Genomic DNA, 24,291 nt, shown 5'->3' with positions numbered 1-24,291 from the left:
AAATTAAAATTAAAATTAAAATATATTAGGATAAAAAAAAAACTTATTAGGAAAGCAGAAAGTGAACAAATGTAACAGTTACTAATTGTAAAAGTACCAGATGGAAGGGTAGGATTTAGTTACTATGGTACCCATTATGTCATTGTATGGTCATATCACCTCATCATACTCCGGTACGTGACTAAAATTAAAATTAGAATTAAAAAAACTTAAATTATATTAAGATAAAAATTAAAAATAAAATAAAAAACTTAAACTATATTAGGAAAGCAGGAAGTGAACAAATGTAACTGTTTACTTGTTTTATTCAACTTCATTCTTTTGTAAAGTGTCTTTGAGTATCTTGAAAAGCGCTATACAAATAAAATGTATTATTATTATTATTATTAGTTACTGATTGTATAAGTACCAGATGGAGGGGTAGGATTAAATGCTCTTATATGATAATGCCTTATTATTAACACCACCATATTGCACACTAACTGGGACATGTATGCAAACTGAGGCTAAATTAAAAAAAAAAAGTGCAAACTGAGGTTCCGCTGTAACTGTCTTGTTCTAATTTGATCTCAAGTATTAATCATTAATAACACCAATTGATGTTTGAGTGCATGTTTCAGTTGCACTATATGAATATTTATGAGTTTATGTGTAACGATCAGGCCGGGATCACTTCATCTGACTTTTTGACGCCGACTGTGTGTTTTCATTATGTGAATGACAGCTCCTCGACTGTCAATAAACGCAAGTTTTTGTTTTCTTCATCAACTCCCCAATAGCTTTTTTTTTTTGTTTTTTTTCTTCCTTTCTCCTCTCTTCTCCACCTCACTACCTTCCTCCCCGCCTCCAGCAGTCTGCATTTGGATCCTTTTTTTTTTTTGCCTCCTTAATTAGAAGTGATGGGAAGGTGAGGCTTCAGCAGTCACTAAATGAATAGAGTCATCAAGCTACTTTTCAGGACTATAGCACAGCCACTTAAAACGCTTTGTCACCCAGTGATGGGAATTTTAATTGCCTACCTCTTGGCTTATAATTCCAGTCTATGAAGAGGCACTCGGAGTCTTTAGCGATGTGTGCTCTGGATGTGGATTTAACGGTCTTTTTCCTCTGTTGTCCCGGGAAGTGTGATGTTCACTTTGATACCGGGACAAAGCTCGGGGGAAGGTGACCACACACACACACACAAACAATTGTACCTTTAGTGACTTTAATGCACACTTTTTGCTAAGCCAGGAACGAAGACAAAAAGACAATCAATACCACGGGGATGACATAATCACAAAAATATCCCAATTCTTCTCATGTGTTCTTTGTTTGGAGCGTCTTTTGAGAGAGACACGGTATGTGTGTGCTTGAGGAGGTTTTGTGAAGTCCTGCTGAGTAAAACAGCAGGAGTCTGCGTAGATATTCTGCTGCCTCTCAGAATGATAGCCAACTCCTCCCTTATACAACCGGTAGGTGGGTGACAGACTAATTAGACGTCAGATGAATAGCAAACCCTTTCTCACGTGCACAAGCATGCATGCCTGCACAGAGTCACTCTGAAATTCTTTGACATCGCTGCAACATGATGAAATAATACTCTCGATATTACATACAGTGTAATACTATGCTCGTTATTTAATAAATTGGAATATATGACTAGAGACGCTCGATATTGGCTTTTTAGGTAAGACATCTTAGTATAAATAATTTCATAAAATAATGCCACTGATAATTTGGCAATCTTCACATTTCTATGTTGCACAAACATCAATCTGAAAGTCTGAAATTTAACTTCATTATCAGCGGAAAAAAACAAAACACCCCAATATGTGACTGCAATAGTAAAATGAACAAACTAACACCAGGTCACATCTTGGACACATTCTTCTATTACTGTGATGCCATTGGGTGAATATCACAAATGTTTGTGCAACATAGTAAGACATATACTGCAATGTTAGCTACAGAAAAAGTGCCAACGAAAATAACATGTTCTCCTACTATCAACAGGTAAGACAACTTTGTCTAAATAAATTCATAAAATAATGCCACTGACAGTATAATCTGACACGCTTCACGTTTCTATGTTGCACAAACATCAATCTGAAAGTCTGAAATTTAACTTCATTATCAGTGGAAAAAACAAAACACCCCAATATGTGACTGCAATAGTAAAATGAACAAACTAACAGCAGGTCACATCTTGGACACATTCTTCTATTACTGTGATGCCATTGGGTGAATTTTACAAATGTTTGTGCAACATAGTAAGACATAGACTGCAATGTTAGCTACAGAAAAAGTGCCAACGAAAATAACATTTTCTCCTGCTATCAACAGGTAAGACATCTTAGTCTAAATAAACTCATAAAATAATGCCACTGACAGTATAATTTGGCAAGCTCCACATTTCTATGTTGCACAAACATCAATCTGAAAGTCTGAAATTGAACTTCATTATCAGCAAAAAAAACACCCCAATATGTAACTGCAATCGTAAAATGAACAAACTAACACCAGGTCACATCTTGGACACATTCTTCTATTACTGTGATGCCATTAGGTGAATATCACAAATGTTTGTGCAACATAGTAAGACATATACTGCAATGTTAGCTACAGAAAAAGTGCCAACGAAAATAACATGTTCTCCTACTATGAACAGGTAAGACAACTTTGTCTAAATAAATTCATAAAATAATGCCACTGACAGTATAATCTGACACGCTTCACGTTTCTATGTTGCACAAACATCAATCTGAAAGTCTGAAATTTAACTTCATTATCAGCGGAAAAAACAAACCACCCCAATATGTGACTGCAATAGTAAAATGAACAAACTAACAGCAGGTCACATCTTGGACACATTTTTCTATTACTGTGATGCCATTGGGTGAATTTTACAAATGTTTGTGCAACATAAGACACACTGCAATGTTAGCTACAGAAAAAGTGCCAACGAAAATAACATTTTCTCCTGCTATCAACAGGTAAGACATCTTAGTCTAAATAAACTCATAAAATAATGCCACTGACAGTATAATTTGGCAAGCTCCACATTTCTATGTTGCACAAACATCAATCTGAAAGTCTGAAATTGAACTTCATTATCAGCAAAAAAAACACCCCAATATGTAACTGCAATCGTAAAATGAACAAACTAACACCAGGTCACATCTTGGACACATTCTTCTATTACTGTGATTCCATTGGGTGAATTTTACAAATGTTTGTGCAACATAGTAAGACATATACTGCAATGTTAGCTACAGAAAAAGTGCCAATTAAAATAACATGTTCTCCTACTCTCAACAGGTAAGACATCTTAGTCTAAATAAATTCATAAAATAATGCCACTCACAGTATAAGCTCCACATTTCTATGTTGCACAAACATCAATCTGAAAGTCTGAAATTGAACTTCATTTTCAGCAAAAAAAAACCAAAACACCCCAATATGTAACTGCAATAGTAAAATGAACATGATCACATTCATAGCCACATGATAAAATCATACCCTCAATATTGTATAATACTATGCTTATTATTTAATAAATTGCAATATATGACTAGAGATTCAGAAAAAGTGCCAACAAAAATAACATGTTCTCCTACTATCAACAGGTAAGACATCTTAGTCTAAATAAATTCATAAAATAATGCCACTCACAGTATAATTTGGCAAGTTCCACATTTCTATGTTGCACAAACATCAATCTGAAAGTCAACTTCATTATCAGCGAAAAAAAAACAAAACACCCCAATATGTGACTGCAATAGTAAAAAAAAACATTCATAGTCATCATTAAAATAAGTCACAGGTGGAAGAGACAAGACCAGGCCAGGAAGTGATTGACAGATGCATGAGGAAAAGGGCAGGCCTGACAAGGCGCCAGTGAGACTTAATGATGAGAGAAGGTGGGACTTGGCAAAGAAACATGCAATGGTATGCTATTCAGAGGAAAGAAATATATAAATGTCGTTATAAACAAACGTCCCGAAGTGCTGAAACCAATACACAGATCTTTTTGCATGTTTGCAACTAAACAACGTTAGTGGTGTCCAGAGTGATGGAAGTCATTAGTGGTTGCCATGACACTTGCCTTTTGAAGAAGTTCTTACAACATTTTGATATGTCTTTATTGTTTTTGATCTCCTTGTTATCAGTAAGGAGTCGACTCTTTGTCTTGTTTGCGGCTGTCCTGCTCTCACCCACCCGCCTACTGACTGACACGTTTAATTAGGCCGTCACTGAGACTCTTTTTCCTTGTCACGCTAATAGACATCCTCTTCCTTCACTTACACACACACACACACACACACACATTTGGGTGATCAAGTCAGAGCAACATGTAATCTTGTACATAAATCTTGTAATAGAGACGTCCATCTGTGCCAGTGCACCTATTGACACATCGATATATGTACATATATCCATGATATGAGTGTGAGTTTGCATGTTCATGTTATTTGCCAGCACCGTGGTATTCAAACTGTAGAAATCCTCCCCCTGAGGACTCTAAGTGGGTTTCGAATAGAGGATAAGGGAATCTTAAAGAACCAAATCATAGAATGAGAACCAGATCGTTTATTCCTGACAACAATACCTAATACAGACATCCGGGCTTATCTGCAGTCCCTGTATGCCTACAAGTAAGCGGGTTTTATTACAGAGCAGCTGCAAAAAAGCACCCTTACTTTCCCTGCCCGGCGTTTTATACACTCGAGGCTGAAGTCCTGAGGCTGGAGTCCTGGACCAATCAGCTTTCGCCACTGCCCTTGCTTAAACCACTTTCATGGTGTTTCTGCTTTCGTTTGTTCGCTGGGGCATCAAGGCATCTTTCCTTTTCAGGGGCATCAAGGCGTCTTTTCCTTTGTTGCAAAGCAAGCTGCCATGTGCGTACTTGATGTTTCCACCTTAACTGTCAGTTGTCACGTTAGTCCCTTTTTTGTGTGAATGCGTGTATAAGTATCTTTTGTCTGTATATGTGAGACTGTGTTTGTTTTAGCTTTTATCTTTAGCTAGCAAAATTGAGCAAATACCTTCAAAACGCACCAGCAATCTCGCACACTGGTGTCTGTGGTCTCAAAAATGTGTAGAGCACCTCAAAATAAGGCATTACTCTCCAACAACTGGCATTCCTGCTAAAGGTATTTGCTCAATTTTGCTAGCTAAACGCAAACACATAGTCTCACAAATACAGACAAAAGATGCTTATACACGCACCCAGCGTGTATAATGTGACAACTGACAGTTAAGGTGGAAATCGAGTACGCATATGACAGCTTGCTTTGCAACAAAGGAAAAGCAGAATGTTCCAGATGCCTTGATGCCCCTGTGAACAAAGGAAAAAGATGCCTTGATGCCCCAGCGAACAAACAAAAGCAGAAACACCATGAAAGAGGTTCAAGCAAAGGCAGTGGCGAAAGCTTATTGGTCCAGGACTTCAGCCTCGAGTGTATAAAAGGCCGGGCTGGGAAAGGAAGGGTGCTTTTTGCAGCTGCGCTGTAATAAGACCCGCTTACTTGTAGGCATACAGGGACTGCAGATAAGCCCGGACGTCTGTATTAGGTATTGTTGTCAGGAATAAACAATCTGGTTCTCATTCTATAATTTGGTTCTTTAAGATTCCCTTATCCTCTATTCGAAACCCACTTAGAGTCCCCAGGGGGAGGATTTCTACACTGCCTAGGTCTTTCTCATGGTCTCTTGTCCTTCTTTGTTTTCTTAAGTTCATTTTTCAAAAGACCGAACAAAACCTGCAACAGTATCTTGGAGTCATTTATCCTTAATAAAGGATGTTCCAACTTATGACTTCAGTTGGGAATGGTCAACCCTGATCTGAGTTTGTTTTCAAGTAGCTACGTTTTAATCGTCTTGAAATGGCACATTTTGTGGACTCCCAATTTCATCCCCGTTGCTGCTGAGAAGTAATGACTCCTTGTTGACCAATAAATAGACCCTCGAGGTAGGATCAAATCAGGCTCGATTTCTCACTTGGCATTGTTTTGCTGTGTAGTGTACAAGGAGAAACAAGGAGCAATTAGCAGTTTCAGCTAATACATTGCTGGTGTGTCTTAGCAAAGTATATTGCATAGCTTAAGCGTTGTTATGTAGTCTTTGTCCACAGGTAGGATTAGTCTTAGTGTGATGTTGTTTGGTCTAGAGAAGACTGAGGAAAAGACAGGAATCAAAACTGGAGGTAGCAGAGATGAGGATGCTGAGGTTCACATTGAGAGTGACTAGGATGGACAGGATCAGGAAGGAGTACATCAGAGGGACACGTCCACTGACGAAAAGACAGGAAGCAGAACTGGAACTATTAGAGATGAGGATGCTGAGGTTCTCATTGGGAGTGACCAGGATGGATAGGATCAGGAACAAGTAACATCAAAGGGACATTACATGTTAGAAGCCTTGGAGATAAAGTCAAAGAAGCCAGACTGAGATGGTTGGGACATGTCCAGAGGAGAGATAGTGGCTATATTGGTAGAAGGAGCTGCCAGGTAGGAGGCGTAGAGGAAGACCAAAGAGTAGGTTTATGGATGTAGTGAAGCGTGTGCAGGCAAGATGAAAAAACACATGTGATAGAAGAGTTTCAGCTAAAATGAAAGGAAAGGAAACACACCTGTGGTGAGACCAGCCATGTTGTTTGGTCTAGAGACAGTGCCACTGACGAAAAGACAGAAGAACTGGAGGTAGCAGAGATGAGGATGCTGAGGTTCTCATTGGGAGTGACCAGGATGGGTAGGATCAGGAACCAGTACATGAGAGGGACATTACATGTTAGAGGCCTTGGAGATAAAGTCAGAGAGACCAGACTGAGATGGTTGGGACATGTCCAGAGGAGAGATAGTGAATATACTGGTAGAAGGATCCTGAGGTTCTCATTGGGAGTGACCAGGATGGATAGGATCATAGGGACATTACATATTAGAAGCCTTGGAGATAAAGTCAGAGAGGCCAGACTGAGATGGTTGGGACATGTCCAGAGGAGAGATAGTGAATATACTGGTAGAAGGATCCTGAGGTTCTCATTGGGAGTGACCAGGATGGATAGGATCATAGGGACATTACATATTAGAAGCCTTGGAGATAAAGTCAGAGAGGCCAGACTGAGATGGTTGGGACATGTCCAGAGGAGAGATAGTGAATATACTGGTAGAAGGATCCTGAGGTTCTCATTGGGAGTGACCAGGATGGATAGGATCATAGGGACATTACATATTAGAAGCCTTGGAGATAAAGTCAGACAGGCCAGACTGAGATGGTTGGGACATGTCCAGAGGAGAGATAGTGAATATACTGGTAGAAGGATCCTGAGGTTCTCATTGGGAGTGACCAGGATGGATAGGATCATAGGGACATTACATATTAGAAGCTTTGGAGATAAAGTCAGACAGGCCAGACTGAGATGGTTGGGACATGTCCAGAGGAGAGATAGTGAATATACTGGTAGAAGGATCCTGAGGTTCTCATTGGGAGTGACCAGGATGGATAGGATCATAGGGAAATTACATATTAGAAGCCTTGGAGATAAAGTCAGAGAGGCCAGACTGAGATGGTTGGGACATGCCCAGAGGAGAGATAGTGAATATATTGGTAGAAGGATGCTGCCAGGCAGGAGACGTAGAGGAAGACCAAAGAGGAGGTTCATGGATGTAGTGAAGGAGGACATGAGGGTAGTTGGTGTGAGAGAGACAGATACAGAAGGAGATCAATTTTCTGTGGCGACCCCTGAAGGGAAAAACCCAAAAGAAGAAGAAGAGGTAGTATTACAGTCTTGTCATTCCATAATTCGCCCTGACTGTTGCAAACCGGATTTAAGTGGAAGAGCACCAACTCAGGAACAATCATGATTTGTTGTTAAATAATCTTTTAAAGGACACACATACAAGCACTAAATGTTGTTAGCTCTGATCTAGTTAACCAAGCTCGGCCATTTAAAACTTAAAAGATGGCACATCCCAAGTGCATTCTTAACAGGGATTCCGGGCCCGTTGACAGAAACCCTTGCAGCAGTTGTTGCACCAAAAAAAAAAAAAAAAGCCCAAGGGAATGCCAAAGCAAAAGAAACTAAATGTTCCCCACTTCTCTGCTGTCACTCACATAAATTGTTGCACCATCCGTTTAACTAAGGTAGGAGCCGGTGGGACGGCGTCCAGTGGGAATGGCTTCCCTACTTTCTGTTAACCCTTTGAACATGAAACGTGTTCGCTGCCATCATGTCTGCCCCAATGTACATGGAGGCACTGTATTATAGCATGTAAAGTTGCACAACGGTCAATAAGAAATCTAGATATAGAGATTGCTTACATAAACTGGAATAGACATAGTATATTTGTTAAATGAGAAGATATTGTAAAAAAAAAAAAAAAAAAAAAATTGTGAAGGGAAACGATGAGCGATTTTAAAGACAGATTCGAAATTGATGGAAGTCATTGAAATCTGCATGAGAAGAGAGAAAAAGTTCCACCCCGCGGGTGCCATTGCCACTGGGGGGGGTAAAGAGAGAGAGCGAGCTCTGTGTCTGTCTGCTTTGATAATGAAACAGCAATGCCAGTTGTGCAACCGCTGTCTTTGTACGCACGGATGCGAGCGCCTGGAGCAGCAGCTGCCATTTTGTGCCAAAGTCAATTCATGGCTCTACCTGCCATAGAGAGGCGTGCTCGAGAAGCCACATAACCCCCCCCCCCCCCAGTGTCTGCATAATGAGAGGCCTGTACTGGGGCTGTGCATCAAGAAGCAGCTTTGAATTGAAATTCATAAGAGTCTTTCAGGAAACTAGCTTTTCAGTTCCACTCTGCGAGCACGGAAGGCGACGTTTTAAACCAGCTGCATTCCTGTGGCATTGCATGTGTGTTTTGCATGGAAGTAAATCTAAGCAAAAGCAAATTACTCATCTGTATGTGTATCTTAACTATGGCCGTTATCTATTAAATATTTCCATTTATAAAAATATTTACACATTGATCTACTAACAATATCTGCTGAGGATTGTGTCTGTCAAATGGGCAAAATAGCACTCCTTCAAGAGATGCAGAATATTGAGCAGTCCCTCACTTATCACTGTTAATTGGTTCCAGACCCCATCGTGATAAGTGAATTTAGGATAGTAAAGTTAGGAAAGTAGGATTCCTATTTATAAATCCAATATATTTGTAGGTAGACCATACCTTTAAACTGAAAACCTGTTTAAATGTGGTTTTAACATTATTAGAGCACTCTAGACATGAAATAACACCCCTATAGTCACTGTTACACTCATATTACCAAATATAGTTGACGTAAAATAAGAAAATAAGACATGATAATAAGATTAGATTATTCTAGACATGAAATAACACCCCTATAGTCACATTTACACTCATATTATCAAATATAGTTTACATAAAATAAGAAAATAAGACATGATAATAAGAGTAATTACTCTAGGCATGAAATACCACCTCTATAGTCACATTTACACTCATATTACCAAATATACTTCATTTATTCATTTTCTACCGCTTATCCTCACGAGGGTCACGGGGGGTGCTGGAGCCTATCCCAGCTGTCTTTGGGCGAGAGGCGGGGTACACCCTGGACTGGTCGCCAGCCAATCACAGGGCACATAGAGTCGTATGAAAAAGTATCTGCAGACTGATCTGCAGCTACAGGAAGTGTCTGGTTGAAGTTATTGCTGCCAAAGGGGGGGGGGGCACAAAATATTAAATGTGATGGTACAGTTACTTATTCCTCCCCCTTCTTTCATTGTTTGCATGCTCCGCATTAAAATATGAAAACCTATAAATGTTTGGGTGGTTTTAGTCAAAGCAGGCACTGTTAAAATATGAAAACCTATAAATGTTTGGGTGGTTTTAGTCAAAGCAGGCACTGTTAAAATATGAAAACCTATAAATGTTTGGGTGGTTTTAGTTAAAGCAGACACTGTTTTTTTCATCTGTGTGATTTTGAAAAATACTTTTTCATACCACTGTATAGACAAACAACCATTCACACTCACATTCATACCTATGGACAATTTGGAGTCGCCAATTAACCTAGCATGTTTTTGGAATGTGGGAGTAAACCGGAGTACCCGGAGAAAACCCAAACATGCATGGGGAGAACATGCAGACTCCACACAGAGTTGGCCGAGGGTGGAATTGAACTCCGGTCTTCTAGCTGTGAGGTCTGCGCGCTAACCACTTGTCCACCGTGCAGCCCCCAAAATATACTTGACAAAAAAAAAAAGAAAATAAGACATAATAATATTATATTACTCCACAAATGGCAGTGTAGGGCTGCTGGATCAGCATTGTGTACGGATACATTAATATGATGCGTTTACAGATGCTCTGCTCTCCCAAACTCTCCTTGGTGACAGCCGGCAGAAAACACACTTGTTCAAAATTACCAATATTTGTATGTACAATTTTTTTTTTAGTTTGCTCACACAATTTGGCGCTCGTTATTTGGGATTTTTGTCGATCAAGCCCAATGTGTAGCAATAAAATGCCTGCAGTCCATGACTCATTTAAAGGCATGTTCTAGTTGCTGTTTAGTGGCAAACAAATATTCTTCCTGGAAACACGCAATCCGCCGTGGCGACCCCTTAATGGGACAAGCTGAAAGTCGAAAATTCTTCTCATCACTGTCTTCCTTTGAAGTCTGCAGACCTTATGTGTGTCACTGATTGTTGTGTGCACTGCAAAGCTTTTATCGTGTGTAAGGTCTGTATGTGTATGTTTTTTTGGTGACAAGTGCCTTACCTATCAGTGTCTCGTCGATGTTGTTTCTTGTTGTGTGATGAGACTTTGGAAATGACGTGCACTTCCAACTCCAGGCAGGGGAAGCTTATTGCTTGCAAGGCCATCGCCTTTTCTATATTGCTTGCGGTAGTCATTCTGTGTGTGTGTGTCTGTTTGTGTGTTTATGTGTATCGGTGCAAAAAAAAAACATTTTAGATGACAGTCAACATCAATAGTGGCCCCTAAATTACAATGTCATACTCACTTCCTGCATGGAGTTGATCACTCTTGTTCTGCGTGGATTTTCGCTGTTGTAATGTACCGGTACTACCGGTAAATGGCAAAAAAGTACAAATGTTACTTATACTACTGGCTTACACTAAAATTAACAATACTTGACAAAGAGTGTGGTCATTTTGTGCAGACACAGAGCAGCCGTTTGTTTACATTAATCGGAAATGGTCCGGTTGAAGTTAAAATATGAAAACCTATAAATGTTTGGGTGGTTTTAGTTGAAGCAGTCACTGTTTTTTTCATCTGTATGATTTTGAAAAATACTTTTTCATACCACTGTATAGACAAACAACCATTCACACTCACATTCATACCTATGGACAATTCGGAGTCGCTAATTAACCTAGCATGTTTTTGGAATGTGGGAGGAAACCGGAGTACCCGGAGAAAACCCAAGCATGCATGGGGAGAACATGCAGACTCCACACAGAGTTGGCCGAGGGTGGAATTGAACTCTGGTCTTCTAGCTGTGAGGTCTGCGCGCTAACCACTTGACCACCGTGCAGCCCCCCAAATATACTTGACAAAAAAAGATCAGATCACATTTGATGGTGATTTTATGCAGAAATGTGAGAAATTCTAAAAGGTTCAGATACTTTTTCATACCACTGTATAGACAAACAACCATTCACACTCACATTCATACCTATGGACAATTTGGAGTCGCCAATTAACCTAGCATGTTTTTGGAATGAACTGTGATCTCTGTAGATCATAAAATTTGGAGGTCTTGTGCCCTCCCTCCTCAGAAGTCACGTGTTGATGACATCATAGACGGGCGACGAAACCGACTTCCTATTTCCATGTATTGCCAAGCTAATAGGCTGCGAACAAATATATTTTTGTGATTAAAATACATCAAGAACACAAATTGGATATTGTAAACAAACCAATAAAGATGCTAACCAGGGCATACGCTAATTGAAGCTTTTTTAGAAATATGTGTAATGTATAAAACTCCTCTTACATAAGTTCGATTTTATTGCTGTGTACACTCATTGTTGTTGTTTTTATTCAACACTTTCAAAAGTGGGTTGCTGGTATTTGGAAAGCCTTATCATGTAAATCTTAAGGAATGTACACAATATTACCTGAATATTGCATAAGGAATACAACATTTTGCATTGTTAGTAGGTCGTTGATGGTACAGAAATGCAGACCTGCACTTTGGAATCTGCGATTCTGTGTGCACGGCGATGAGAGACCCCCTTATTTGCAGCTGCAAGTGATTGTGGGTACACATCTATAGAAAAATCATCCAAACGTGTTCTTTGGTGGTGAGATTGAGCTCTAATGTGTTTTGGGGTTTGGGAGCAAGCACCAGTCTTATGCATAATTCAACACTGAAGGAAGCAAAAGAAGTGCAAACAGCAGTCTGCAGTTAAGAGTGAGGCGAGCAGATTTACTCTATGTTCTTGATTTAGTACATTAAATGCCAAAGTTTGCGTTTAGGTCCCATTGGTTTTCTTTGTCCTTGTCCTTGTTGTGTAATTGTTATCTATTTTCTATAATGCATTGACTACAGTAACCCGTTTGGGCGAATAACTCACAGACGTATGAAAGAAGATGTCACAGAACATTTTCTTACCACAACATTTAACATTCAGCCTTTCAATCCAAGTTTGCAGTGCAGGAAATGCATTTATCATACATAAACTACACACTATGTATACTTCTTTTAATGCATTTTTGACATATGAATTGATTTCAGTTGTAGATTTGCACTGAGCAAATTTGAGTCTGTGCATTGTATTGTAGATGTATACCATCTTTCTGTTGTGTTCATGCAAACTGTCAAAAGATGTAGAAACACACAAATATAGACAGATGCAGCATCTTTTATTTTGCGCCATTTTCTATGCATACTTCTTTTAATGCATTTTTGACATAATTGATTTCAGTTGTAGATTTGCACAGAGCAAATTTGAGTCCGTGCATTGTATTATAGATGTATACCATCTTATGCATGTTTCTTTGAATGCATTTTTGACATATGAATTGATTACAGTTGTAGATTTGCACAGAGCAAATTTGAGTCCGTGCATTGTATTAAAGATGTGTACCATCTTTCTGTTTTGTTCCTGCAAACTGTTAAAAGATGTAGTAACACACAAATATAGACAGATGCAGCGTCTTTTATTTTGCGGCATTTTCTATGCATCCTTCTTTTAATGCATTTTTGACATATGAATTGATTTCAGTTGTAGATTTGCACGGAGCAAATTTGAGTCCGTGCATTGTATTATATATGTATACCATCTTTCTGTTGCACGTGTTCATGCAAACAGTCAAAAGATGTAGAAACATACAAATATAGACAGATGCAGCGTCTTTTATTTTGCGCCATTTTCCGTGCATGCTTCTTTTAATGCATTTTTGACATAATTGATTTCAGTTGTAGATTTGCACGGAGCAAATTTGAGTCCGTGCATTGTATTAAAGATGTATACCATCTTTCTGTTTTGTTCATGCAAACTGTCAAAAGATGTAGAAACACATAAATATAGACAGATGCAGCGTCTTTTATTTTGCGGCATTTTCTATGCATACTTGTTTTAATGCATTTTTGACATATGAATTGAATTCAGTTGTAGATTTGCACGGAGCAAATTTGAGTCTGTGCATCGTATTAAAGATGTATACCATCTTTCTGTTGCACGTGTTCATGCAAACTGTCAAAAGATGTAGAAACACACAAATATTGACTTTTATTTTGCGCCATTTTCATAATCTTACAAAGGAGCATGATATGAAGCGTCACAGGGTATTTATTTTTCTTTGCCTGTGTGAAATATTTTTCACTTGTGTGAGTGACAGGTCGAACATATTGAAGTGCGGCGCTTGCCATCAAGGAAATAGATGAAATGTCGGTTAAAGGTCAGGAGAAAAGATGAGCAGGAAGAAGGACAGCAGCAAGAAAGAAGAGGGGGGGAGTTAACTTTTAAGGTTACTTGGAAGGAGCACCAGAAAGGACGGATGACAAAAAAAGCAATTGTGTCCAGGGCGGGGGAGGAAAAAACAAGGAAAAGTAACTTTAATGCCAAAGCAGCGATGAATATTATTCATATAAATAAACACCCATTCTACTGTAAAGCATAAAGCCATTCCTACAAAGGAAGCCCGCCTCTTTCTATAAATAGCATTATGAGTGACAGTGCATGTTGCCACATTATTAAACACGGAATAATTAGCTGTTGTGTGGGTAGTACTCACATCAGTACCACATCTACATTTAATAAACACCGGTTCATCCCATGTAATTATGAATCAATAAGAGATGAGTAATCCGTCTAAATAAATTTCACTTACCCTCTGGTGGATTAAAAAGTTGCCGTGGTCACTTTAATTGAGAGACTCAGAGAGGAAAAAAAAAAATTGAGTCCCCTCCTCCCCTTCCCCATCTTTTAGTCTGACGTCGATGCAGACTTGTCAGTCAATCCATATCTGTATTGATCTATTGTCAGTCACACACACATCACACACACACACACACACACACACATAGGCAAGGTCTCCTGAATGACTAATCCATTACCACTGTCCGGTTCACTTTTTCTTCTTTCCCGACTACAATATTGACTCCCATCTGTCCTTAAATATGGAAAGCCAAACTTGTTTTTCTTTCAAGTCCCAAACAACCGTCAAGCATGCTGAATAAATCAATGACAGTTTTTGAAAGATGTTATTACCCTTACACTGCTATAAAGGAGACTAAACGCTTCTGATGTCCTTGACATGTACAAAGCTATCCAATCTACAGTACGAGCGCTACGTAAGACCACTGTGCTCAAAACGTGACTTTTTCTTCATTCTTTTCTCTCTCTTTCTCCCTCCCTTTGTTTGTGCAGCTTCATCTCTGATTAGTGACCTACGAGCAGAGAAGATTGAGGAGAAGAGCATCACGTTGGTGTGGAGGCAGCCCTCGTCGCCAAACAGCAGCAGGACAGAATATGAAGTCAAATACTACGAAAAGGTAAATCGACTCAGAAGCCATGAATGACTCAAACTGGAAAAAAAAAACTTTTTGTATGTAAGGTTTATGCTCAGGGACTAGATAGGACAGCTCTAGTCTGACTAGGTAGGACAGCTCTAGTCTGACTAGGTAGGACAGCTCTAGTCTGACTAGGTAGGACAGCTCTAGTCTGACTAGGTAGGACAGCTCTAGTCTGACTAGATAGGGGACAGCGCTGGTCTGACTCGATAGGGGACAGCTCTGGTCTGACTAGATAGGACAGCTCTGGTCTGACTAGATAGGACAGCTCTGGTCTGAATAGGTAGGACAGCTCTGGTCTGAATAGGTAGGACAGCTCTGGTCTGAATAGGTAGGACAGCTCTAGTCTGACTAGGTAGGACAGCTCTAGTCTGACTAGATGGGGGACAGCGCTGGTCTGACTCGATAGGGGACAGCTCTGGTCTGACTAGATAGGACAGCTCTGGTCTGACTAGATAGGACAGCTCTGGTCTGAATAGGTAGGACAGCTCTAGTCTGACAAGTAGAAACACTTTGACGATGGATACTTTGGATCCCAGAATAGAGCTGTCCTACCCAGTCATTTAGCATGAACTGATGAAACCTGCTCACACACATCCACCGATTGTCCACTGATAAATCGACTCAGAAGCCATGACTGATTCAAACTGGAAAAAAAAACTTTTTGGATGTACGGTTTATGATCAGGGACTAGATAGGACAACTCTAGTTTGACTAGATAGGACAACTCTAGTTTGACTAGATAGGACAGCTGTAGTCTGACTAGGTAGTATAGCTCCAATCTGCTGCAGGAATTCAACAATAGAAACACTTGGACGATGCATACATTGGATCCCAGAATAGAGCTGTCCTACCAAGTCATTTAGCTTGAACTGATGAAACCTCCTCACACACATTCACCGATTGTCCACCAAAGTGAGGACCGATTCTTAACCCAATTAGGCAAGTCATATTCAGCACCGCCCACTACTGTCACATCTGATACAGCAACCTGACCAGTCAACGCAAATATTTTTTTAATTATAATAATTTGTATCAATTCGAATATGGAACCTTCGATTCGTTATCGATGTGCCATATGGTTCACATTAAAAGAGAGGGACCTGACGTGTAACTGTACCAAAAATGAGCCAAATTGTGACCTTAAAACCAAGACATGTACTGAACCATAATAACGATGTACTGTTACACTCCCTACCGTTTATTCTTAGTCGTCAATAAAAGCCATTGGATGCAATCCATGCAGACTATCATCTTCCATAATGACAGCCTTCCTATCGTATATTTGACTCAAAAACCTGTACAAATGGTAACATTCGGTGAATTGGTTGATCAATGTACACAAAATTGGTCAAATCTTGGGACTTTTTCAAGACGATTTTGCGGGCATTAAAGGTCATACAGCTCCAAACATAAGCACATATTTTGGTCACTGACAATGTACAGCAAAAACCGTAGTATTAAGATGAATTCATATTCTTACACCCTGGACTGGTCGCCAGCCAATCACAGGGTACATATAGACAAACAACCATTCACACTCACATTCATACCTATGGACAATTTGGAGTCGCCAATTAACCTAGCATGTTTTTGGAATGTGGGAGGAAACCGGAGTACCCGGAGAAAACTCACGCATGCACGGGGAGAGCATGCGAACTCCACACAGAGATAGCTGAAGGTGGAATTGAACTCGGGTCTCCTCGGTTAGCATGTTAGCATTCTAGCTAATTTACTGATATCTAAAGGCAAATACACACATGGCATTACGCGGGGACACTATGGGACTGCCTTAACACTTTTGGGACTTGAGGATGTCTTGCTAGGTGCTAGCATGGTAGCCATTGGCATGTTAGCATTTTCTAACGCAGCATTTCTAACATTTTCTAACATTCTAACACACAATTTGGAGTCGCCAATTAACCTAGCATGTTTTTGGAATGTGGGAGGAAACCGGAGTACCCGGAGAAAACCCATGCATGCACGGGGAGAACATGCAAACTCCACACAGAGATGGCAAAGGGTGGAATTGAACCCTGGTGTCTCTTAGCTGTGAGGTCTGCGTGCTAACCATTTGACCACCATGCAGCCCTTCAACTTGACAATAACAGATGATTAAAAATGTAACAATATCCATTCATTTTCTGTACCGCTTATCCTCACGAGGGTCGTGGGCATGCTGGAGCCTACCCCAGCTCTCTATTAAGATACATTGTCATTATTTCAATCCCTTTTTGCTTCTTTAAAACCTTATGTTATGTACGTTTTATGGTATCTAGCACCATATTGCTTTTGAGGATAACCATAATAAGAATATGTTCATTTACCAGGGGTTCTCACTTCGATTGCCCCCCCTCCCCTTCCATCGTCAACAGACATATTCTTCACAGTAAATCCACCATGCACGTAAATGCCAGCTTGTCACACTTGCACCATTTTCATACGGGCACATTTTCCAAGCCGCCTTTTTCACACCTCTTTCTGTTCTGTATGCTCCACCGTATTTAATTAAGACCCGCTCCTTTACTCCCGTATTGCCACATCAATAAGGGGAGGGCCAGGTAACACGGCCAACAGGTGAGGAGATAATATGCACCGTGGAGGATTTGAGAAGATTGAGACACAAGAGGTAGAGAGAGCAGGTTGGGCAATATTTTAGACGGCTAACAGATTAGGAGAAGATGATGCGGCTTACGACTATTTCCACCACCGTGGTGTTGGGGAGAATTGAAGGGGAAGGTGCTTTGGGAGGATAGTAGATGAAAGTGAAAGTGCAAGGGATATATAGAGAATAAGCAAGTGAGACAGGAATTTTGCTGCAAAGCCTTGAAATGAAAAGGCAATACAGCCACACCGGCAACAAAAGAGCCTGGTGGAGCCTTTTGTTTAGGATGGATGATATGTTTTGGGTTTTTTTTCTTCTCTGATTAAGATGCCTCTTTAAACCGTGGAGCTGCATAACAAGTAAAAATATTGTTAAACGTGGCGGTACCACTTGGTTTAACATGTTTCAACCTGATAAATTACAGGTAGAGGAGTTTTTTTTTGTTTCCTTCTGCTCCTTGGTTATTTTTAGGGTTATCATTAAATCTGATGGAGAGTACGAGCTTCAGTGGGAGGAAGGAATAACAACTGGTAGCAATACGAATGGATAGGATTTTTCTTTCCTGTTCCACACTATTTTGACTTCAAATTAACATTATAAGTATTTATTCAACATTATTGAAATTATTTGTACAAATTAGTGTTTACGCTGTATATTGTTGTTCATAATTGATGTCATTTATTCTCCACGTTATTATTATTATTATTTATTATACGGGAGCCAGGCAACGACATTTCGTTGGCTATCTATCTATCCATCCATCCATCCATCCATCCGATATCTAGCTATCCATCCATCCATCCATCCATCCATCAGATATCTATCTATCAGATATCTATCAGATATCTATCTATCAGATATCTATCCATCCATCTATCCATCCATCCATCAGATATCTATCTATCAGATATCTATCCATCCATCCATCCATCCATCCATCCATTCGATATCTATCTATCCATCCGATATCTATCTATCCATCCATCCATCCATCAGATATCTATCTATCTATCTATCTATCTATCTATCTATCTATCTATCTATCTATCTATCTATCTATCTATCTATCTATCTATCTATCTATCGCTCTCGCTCTCGCTCTCGCTCTTGCTCTCTATCAGATATCTATCTATCAGATATCTATCCATCCATCCATTCGATATCTATCTATCCATCCGATATCTATCTATCCATCCATCCATCCATCCATCCATCAGATATCTATCTATCTATTAGATATCTATCTATCAGATATCTATCCATCCATCCATCTATCCATTCGATATCTATCTATCCATCCGATATCTATCCGTTTATCTGTCTATCCATCCAATATCTATGTATCCATCCATCCATCCATCATCCATTTGATATCTATCTATCCATCCAATATCTATCCATCCATCCATCCATCCATCCATCCGATATCTATCTATCCATCCAATATCTATCTATCCATCCATCCATCCATCCGATATCTATCTATCCATCCAATATCCATCCATCCATCCATCCATCAGATATCTATCTATCTATCTATCAGATATCTATCTATCCATCCAATATCTATCTATCCATCCAATATCCATCCATCCATCCATCCATCCATCAGATATCTATCTATCTATCTATCAGATATCTACCTATCCATCCAATATCTATCTATCCATCATCCATCCATCCGATCTCTATATACCCATCCAATATCTATCTATCCATCCATCCATCAGATATCTATCTATCAGATATCTATCTATCCAACCACCATCCATCCATCCATCTATCCATTCGATATCTATCTATCCATCCATCCATCCGATATCTATCAGATATCTATCCATTCATCCATCCATCAATCCATCCATCTATCCATTCGATATCTATCTATCTATCATCCATCCATCCATCTATCTATCTTTTTCCCGCCTGCAGTTCTCCACGTCACTTATATGTGTGAGTGACAGGAAGAAAAGCCTCCACTTCCATGCATACCATTTAAGCACAATAATGTTAATGTGCACTGCATATCTATTTGGGTGACCTTGTTTTATATTTATTTTAGATTGTTTTTCTGGCCTTAATTGTTGCTGAGAAATACACAAAAACATGGTGGTTTATTTTTGTGTATGTATGTGTGTGTGTGTGTGTGTGTGTGTGTGTGTGTGCATTCAGTCACAAAACAAATTACAGGCTCATACCTCAGAAAATGCACCAATTAGTCACAGCACCACGTTCTCATTTAGAACACAATATAAATGGAAGCGTTAAGATGAAACACTCGTAATACACAACATATTCATCAAACGTACTTATTTGTTCATATAGTAGCGCACACGGAACAATGAACAACTCGGTGTTTTGTCGTCTAAGCGCACTACGTAACTCTGAGTGTTTTTAATATTTGCTACTATATTCGGGACATTTTGAAACTCGGAGATATAGGAATAATCTGCAAAATTGTAAATATTGAATCAATACCTTGCACTTCACAATTCATAAATCATATTGTTCTATTGTGGAATACATCTTATTAATTCCTCTACGCCTCCTACCTGGCAACATCCTTCTACCAATATATTCACTATCTCTCCTCTGGACATGTCCCAACCATCTCAGTCTGGCCTCTCTGACTTGATCTCCAAGGCCTCTAACATGTAATGTCCCTCTGATGTACTCATTCCTGATCCTATCCATCCTGGTCACTCCCAGTGAGAACCTCAGCATCCTCATCTCTGCTACCTCCAGTTCTGCTTCCTGTCTTTTCGTCAATGTACATGTCCCTCTGATGTACTCCTTCCTGATCCTATCCATCCTGGTCACTCCCAATGAGAACCTCAGCATTCTCATCTCTGCTACCTCCAGTTCTGCTTCCTGTCTTTTCGTCAGTGTACATGTCCCTCTGATGTACTCCTTCCTGATCCTATCCATCCTGGTCACTCCCAATGAGAACCTCAACATCCTCATCTCTGCTACCTCCAGTTCTGCTTCCTGTCTTTTCCTCAGTGGACATGTCTCTCTGATGTACTCCTTCCTGATCCTATCCATCCTGGTCACTCCCAATGAGAACCTCAGCATCCTCATCTCTGCTACCTCCAGTTCTGCTTCCTGTCTTTTCGTCAGTGTACATGTCCCTCTGATGTACTCCTTCCTGATCCTATCCATCCTGGTCACTCCCAATGAGAACCTCAGCATCTTCATCTCTGCTACCTCCAGTTCAGCTTCCTGTCTTTCCGTCAGTGTACATGTCCCTCTGATGTACTCCTTCCTGATCCTATCCATCCTGGTCACTCCCAATGAGAACCTCAGCATCCTCATCTCTGCTACCTCCAGTTCTGCTTCCTGTCTTTTCGTCAGTGTACATGTCCCTCTGATGTACTCCTTCCTGATCCTATCCATCCTGGTCACTCCCAATGAGAACCTCAGCATCCTCATCTCTGCTACCTCCAGTTCTGCTTCCTGTCTTTTCGTCAGTGTACATGTCCCTCTGATGTACTCCTTCCTGATCCTATCCATCCTGGTCACTCCCAATGAGAACCTCAGCATCTTCATCTCTGCTACCTCCAGTTCTGCTTCCTGTCTTTTCGTCAGTGTACATGTCCCTCTGATGTACTCCTTCCTGATCCTATCCATCCTGGTCACTCCCAATGAGAACCTCAGCATCCTCATCTCTGCTACCTCCAGTTCTGCTTCCTGTCTTTTTGTCAGTGTACATGTCCCTCTGATGTACTCATTCCTGATCCTATCCATCCTGGTCACTCCCAATGAGAACCTCAGCATCCTCATCTCTGCTACCTCCAGTTCTGCTTCCTGTCTTTTCGTCAGTGTACATGTCCCTCTGATGTACTCCTTCCTGATCCTATCCATCCTGGTCACTCCCAATGAGAACCTCAGCATCCTCATCTCTGCTACCTCCAGTTCTGCTTCCTGTCTTTTCGTCAGTGTACATGTCCCTCTGATGTACTCCTTCCTGATCCTATCCATCCTGGTCACTCCCAATGAGAACCTCAGCATCTTCATCTCTGCTACCTCCAGTTCTGCTTTCTGTCTTTTCGTCAGTGTACATGTCCCTCTGATGTACTCCTTCCTGATCCTATCCATCCTGGTCACTCCCAATGAGAACCTCAGCATCCTCATCTCTGCTACCTCGAGTTCTGCTTCCTGTCTTTTTGTCAGTGTTCATGTCCCTCTGATGTACTCCTTCCTGATCCTATCCATCCTGGTCACTCCCAATGAGAACCTCAACATCCTCATCTCTGCTACCTCCAGTTCTGCTTCCTGTCTTTTCCTCAGTGGACATGTCTCTCTGATGTACTCCTTCCTGATCCTATCCATCCTGGTCACTCCCAATGAGAACCTCAGCATCCTCATCTCTGCTACCTCCAGTTCTGCTTCCTGTCTTTTCGTCAGTGTACATGTCCCTCTGATGTACTCCTTCCTGATCCTATCCATCCTGGTCACTCCCAATGAGAACCTCAGCATCCTCATCTCTGCTACCTCCAGTTCTGCTTCCTGTCTTTTCGTCAGTGTACAGGTCCCTCTGATGTACTCCTTCCTGATCCTATCCATCCTGGTCACTCCCAATGAGAACCTCAGCATCTTCATCTCTGCTACCTCCAGTTCAGCTTCCTGTCTTTCCGTCAGTGTACATGTCCCTCTGATGTACTCCTTCCTGATCCTATCCATCCTGGTCACTCCCAATGAGAACCTCAGCATCCTCATCTCTGCTACCTCCAGTTCTGCTTCCTGTCTTTTCGTCAGTGTACATGTCCCTCTGATGTACTCCTTCCTGATCCTATCCATCCTGGTCACTCCCAATGAGAACCTCAGCATCCTCATCTCTGCTACCTCCAGTTCTGCTTCCTGTCTTTTCGTCAGTGTACATGTCCCTCTGATGTACTCCTTCCTGATCCTATCCATCCTGGTCACTCCCAATGAGAACCTCAGCATCTTCATCTCTGCTACCTCCAGTTCTGCTTCCTGTCTTTTCGTCAGTGTACATGTCCCTCTGATGTACTCCTTCCTGATCCTATCCATCCTGGTCACTCCCAATGAGAACCTCAGCATCCTCATCTCTGCTACCTCCAGTTCTGCTTCCTGTCTTTTTGTCAGTGTACATGTCCCTCTGATGTACTCATTCCTGATCCTATCCATCCTGGTCACTCCCAATGAGAACCTCAGCATCCTCATCTCTGCTACCTCCAGTTCTGCTTCCTGTCTTTTCGTCAGTGTACATGTCCCTCTGATGTACTCCTTCCTGATCCTATCCATCCTGGTCACTCCCAATGAGAACCTCAGCATCCTCATCTCTGCTACCTCCAGTTCTGCTTCCTGTCTTTTCGTCAGTGTACATGTCCCTCTGATGTACTCCTTCCTGATCCTATCCATCCTGGTCACTCCCAATGAGAACCTCAGCTCCCTCATCTCTGGTCTCACCACAGTTTTGTATACCTTTCCTTTCATTTTAGCTGAAATTCTTCTATCACATATCACACCTGTCACTTTTCTCCATCCTGCCTGCACACAACTGTCTGGTTTTGAAACAAAATCCAGACATTAGGCATCATTAATTTTTAGAATGTAAACCAAATATTCATCCACCAGCCTGAGAAATTGTGTAATGAACATGTCACACTCCGATATTCAGCCTATTTGAGTTATTCTAACTCCACTTTCTTTTTTTCCACAGGAGCAAAAAGATCAAAGTTATTCGACCATGAAAACCGCCGCCACACGGATCAGTGTCAACAACCTCAAAGCCGGCACCACCTATGTCTTCCTCATCCGGCCCTTCACTACGCCGGCGCCCTCCTCATCTCTGTCCTCTTCCCCTCTCTCATCCTCTTCCTCTTCGACTTATCCATCTTCCTCGTCGGCTTCTTCCTCATCATCCTCCTCCTCCTCCTCCTCTTCATCCTCCTCCTCCTCTCCTCCTCCCATTGACTACGGAGCCTACAGTGCTCCCCTGGAGCTGCAGACTCTCGGAGAGCGTGAGTCGCCTTTTAACACCTCCTCCTGGCCTTCTCCTGATCTCATTCTCCTCCAGGAAGCCAGTGACTTACTAAGATGTGTGTGTGTGTGTGTGTGTGTGTGGGTGTGTGTGGGCATCTAGCCAGCCTAAACAATGAGGCGTGCACCAACAGAGAGCGAGAGAGAGAAAGAGACGGCAAAGTGACAGTGTTTGAGATTATGTGTGAAGATTCAACATTTTACCGGCGAGCTGTGAAACACTTTGTCTTTGATACCACCTCAGAGTGTAGTTTTTTGTTTTTTTTTTTACACTCTGTGTGGGTTTTATGCCTCTAACTTCTAATGGAAACAGCCATTTTTATATCCAGCTATGGGATTTTTGTTTTTAGTGCTGTACTGCTTCACATTATACGTTGTCAGATTTACCTAAAAGCCGCTGCCCGCATCTGAAAGCATCTCCTACGCACGGTCAAAGACCACAAATCTACCATGGCACTTTTGTACTTTATTTTCAGCCCTACAGGATTTTAACACAAAAAAATGCGTTTGACCTTTTTGTGTTTTGGGAGAGAGGTCTTTGTTTCACAATAACTTTTCGGATGATGCCTATGCTCGCCTCGGGCTGGCTAATGTGTCAAACAAGTGATGACCTCGCAAACTTTTTCAAGGCAGCCGCAGTCAAACCTCCTGATGGCTGCATGGGGAATATATCCATG

The 24,291-nt window shown here is 40.9% G+C and overlaps 1 protein-coding gene across 4 annotated transcripts in view; it reads left to right on the top strand.

Annotated features, from left to right (window-relative positions):
- epha10 (EPH receptor A10) overlaps positions 1–24,291 on the top strand; it is a 225,115-nt gene that overhangs the window by 154,761 nt on the left and 46,063 nt on the right. For all 4 annotated transcript variants that reach the window (XM_058046811.2, XM_078791939.1, XM_058046810.2 and 1 more), the window contains exons 6-7: positions 14,861–14,985; positions 23,295–23,595. In XM_058046811.2, coding sequence (XP_057902794.2) covers positions 14,861–14,985; positions 23,295–23,595 — 426 coding nt within the window. The remainder of the gene's footprint in view (positions 1–14,860; positions 14,986–23,294; positions 23,596–24,291) is intronic.

The sequence above is a fragment of the Doryrhamphus excisus genome, linkage group LG7 (genome assembly GCF_037039965.1).
Source record: "Doryrhamphus excisus strain RoL-2023G ecotype Guam linkage group LG7, RoL_Dexc_Guam_v1.1, whole genome shotgun sequence".
NCBI lineage: Eukaryota > Metazoa > Chordata > Actinopteri > Syngnathiformes > Syngnathidae > Doryrhamphus > Doryrhamphus excisus.
This window is presented reverse-complemented; position numbering and strand designations above follow the sequence as displayed.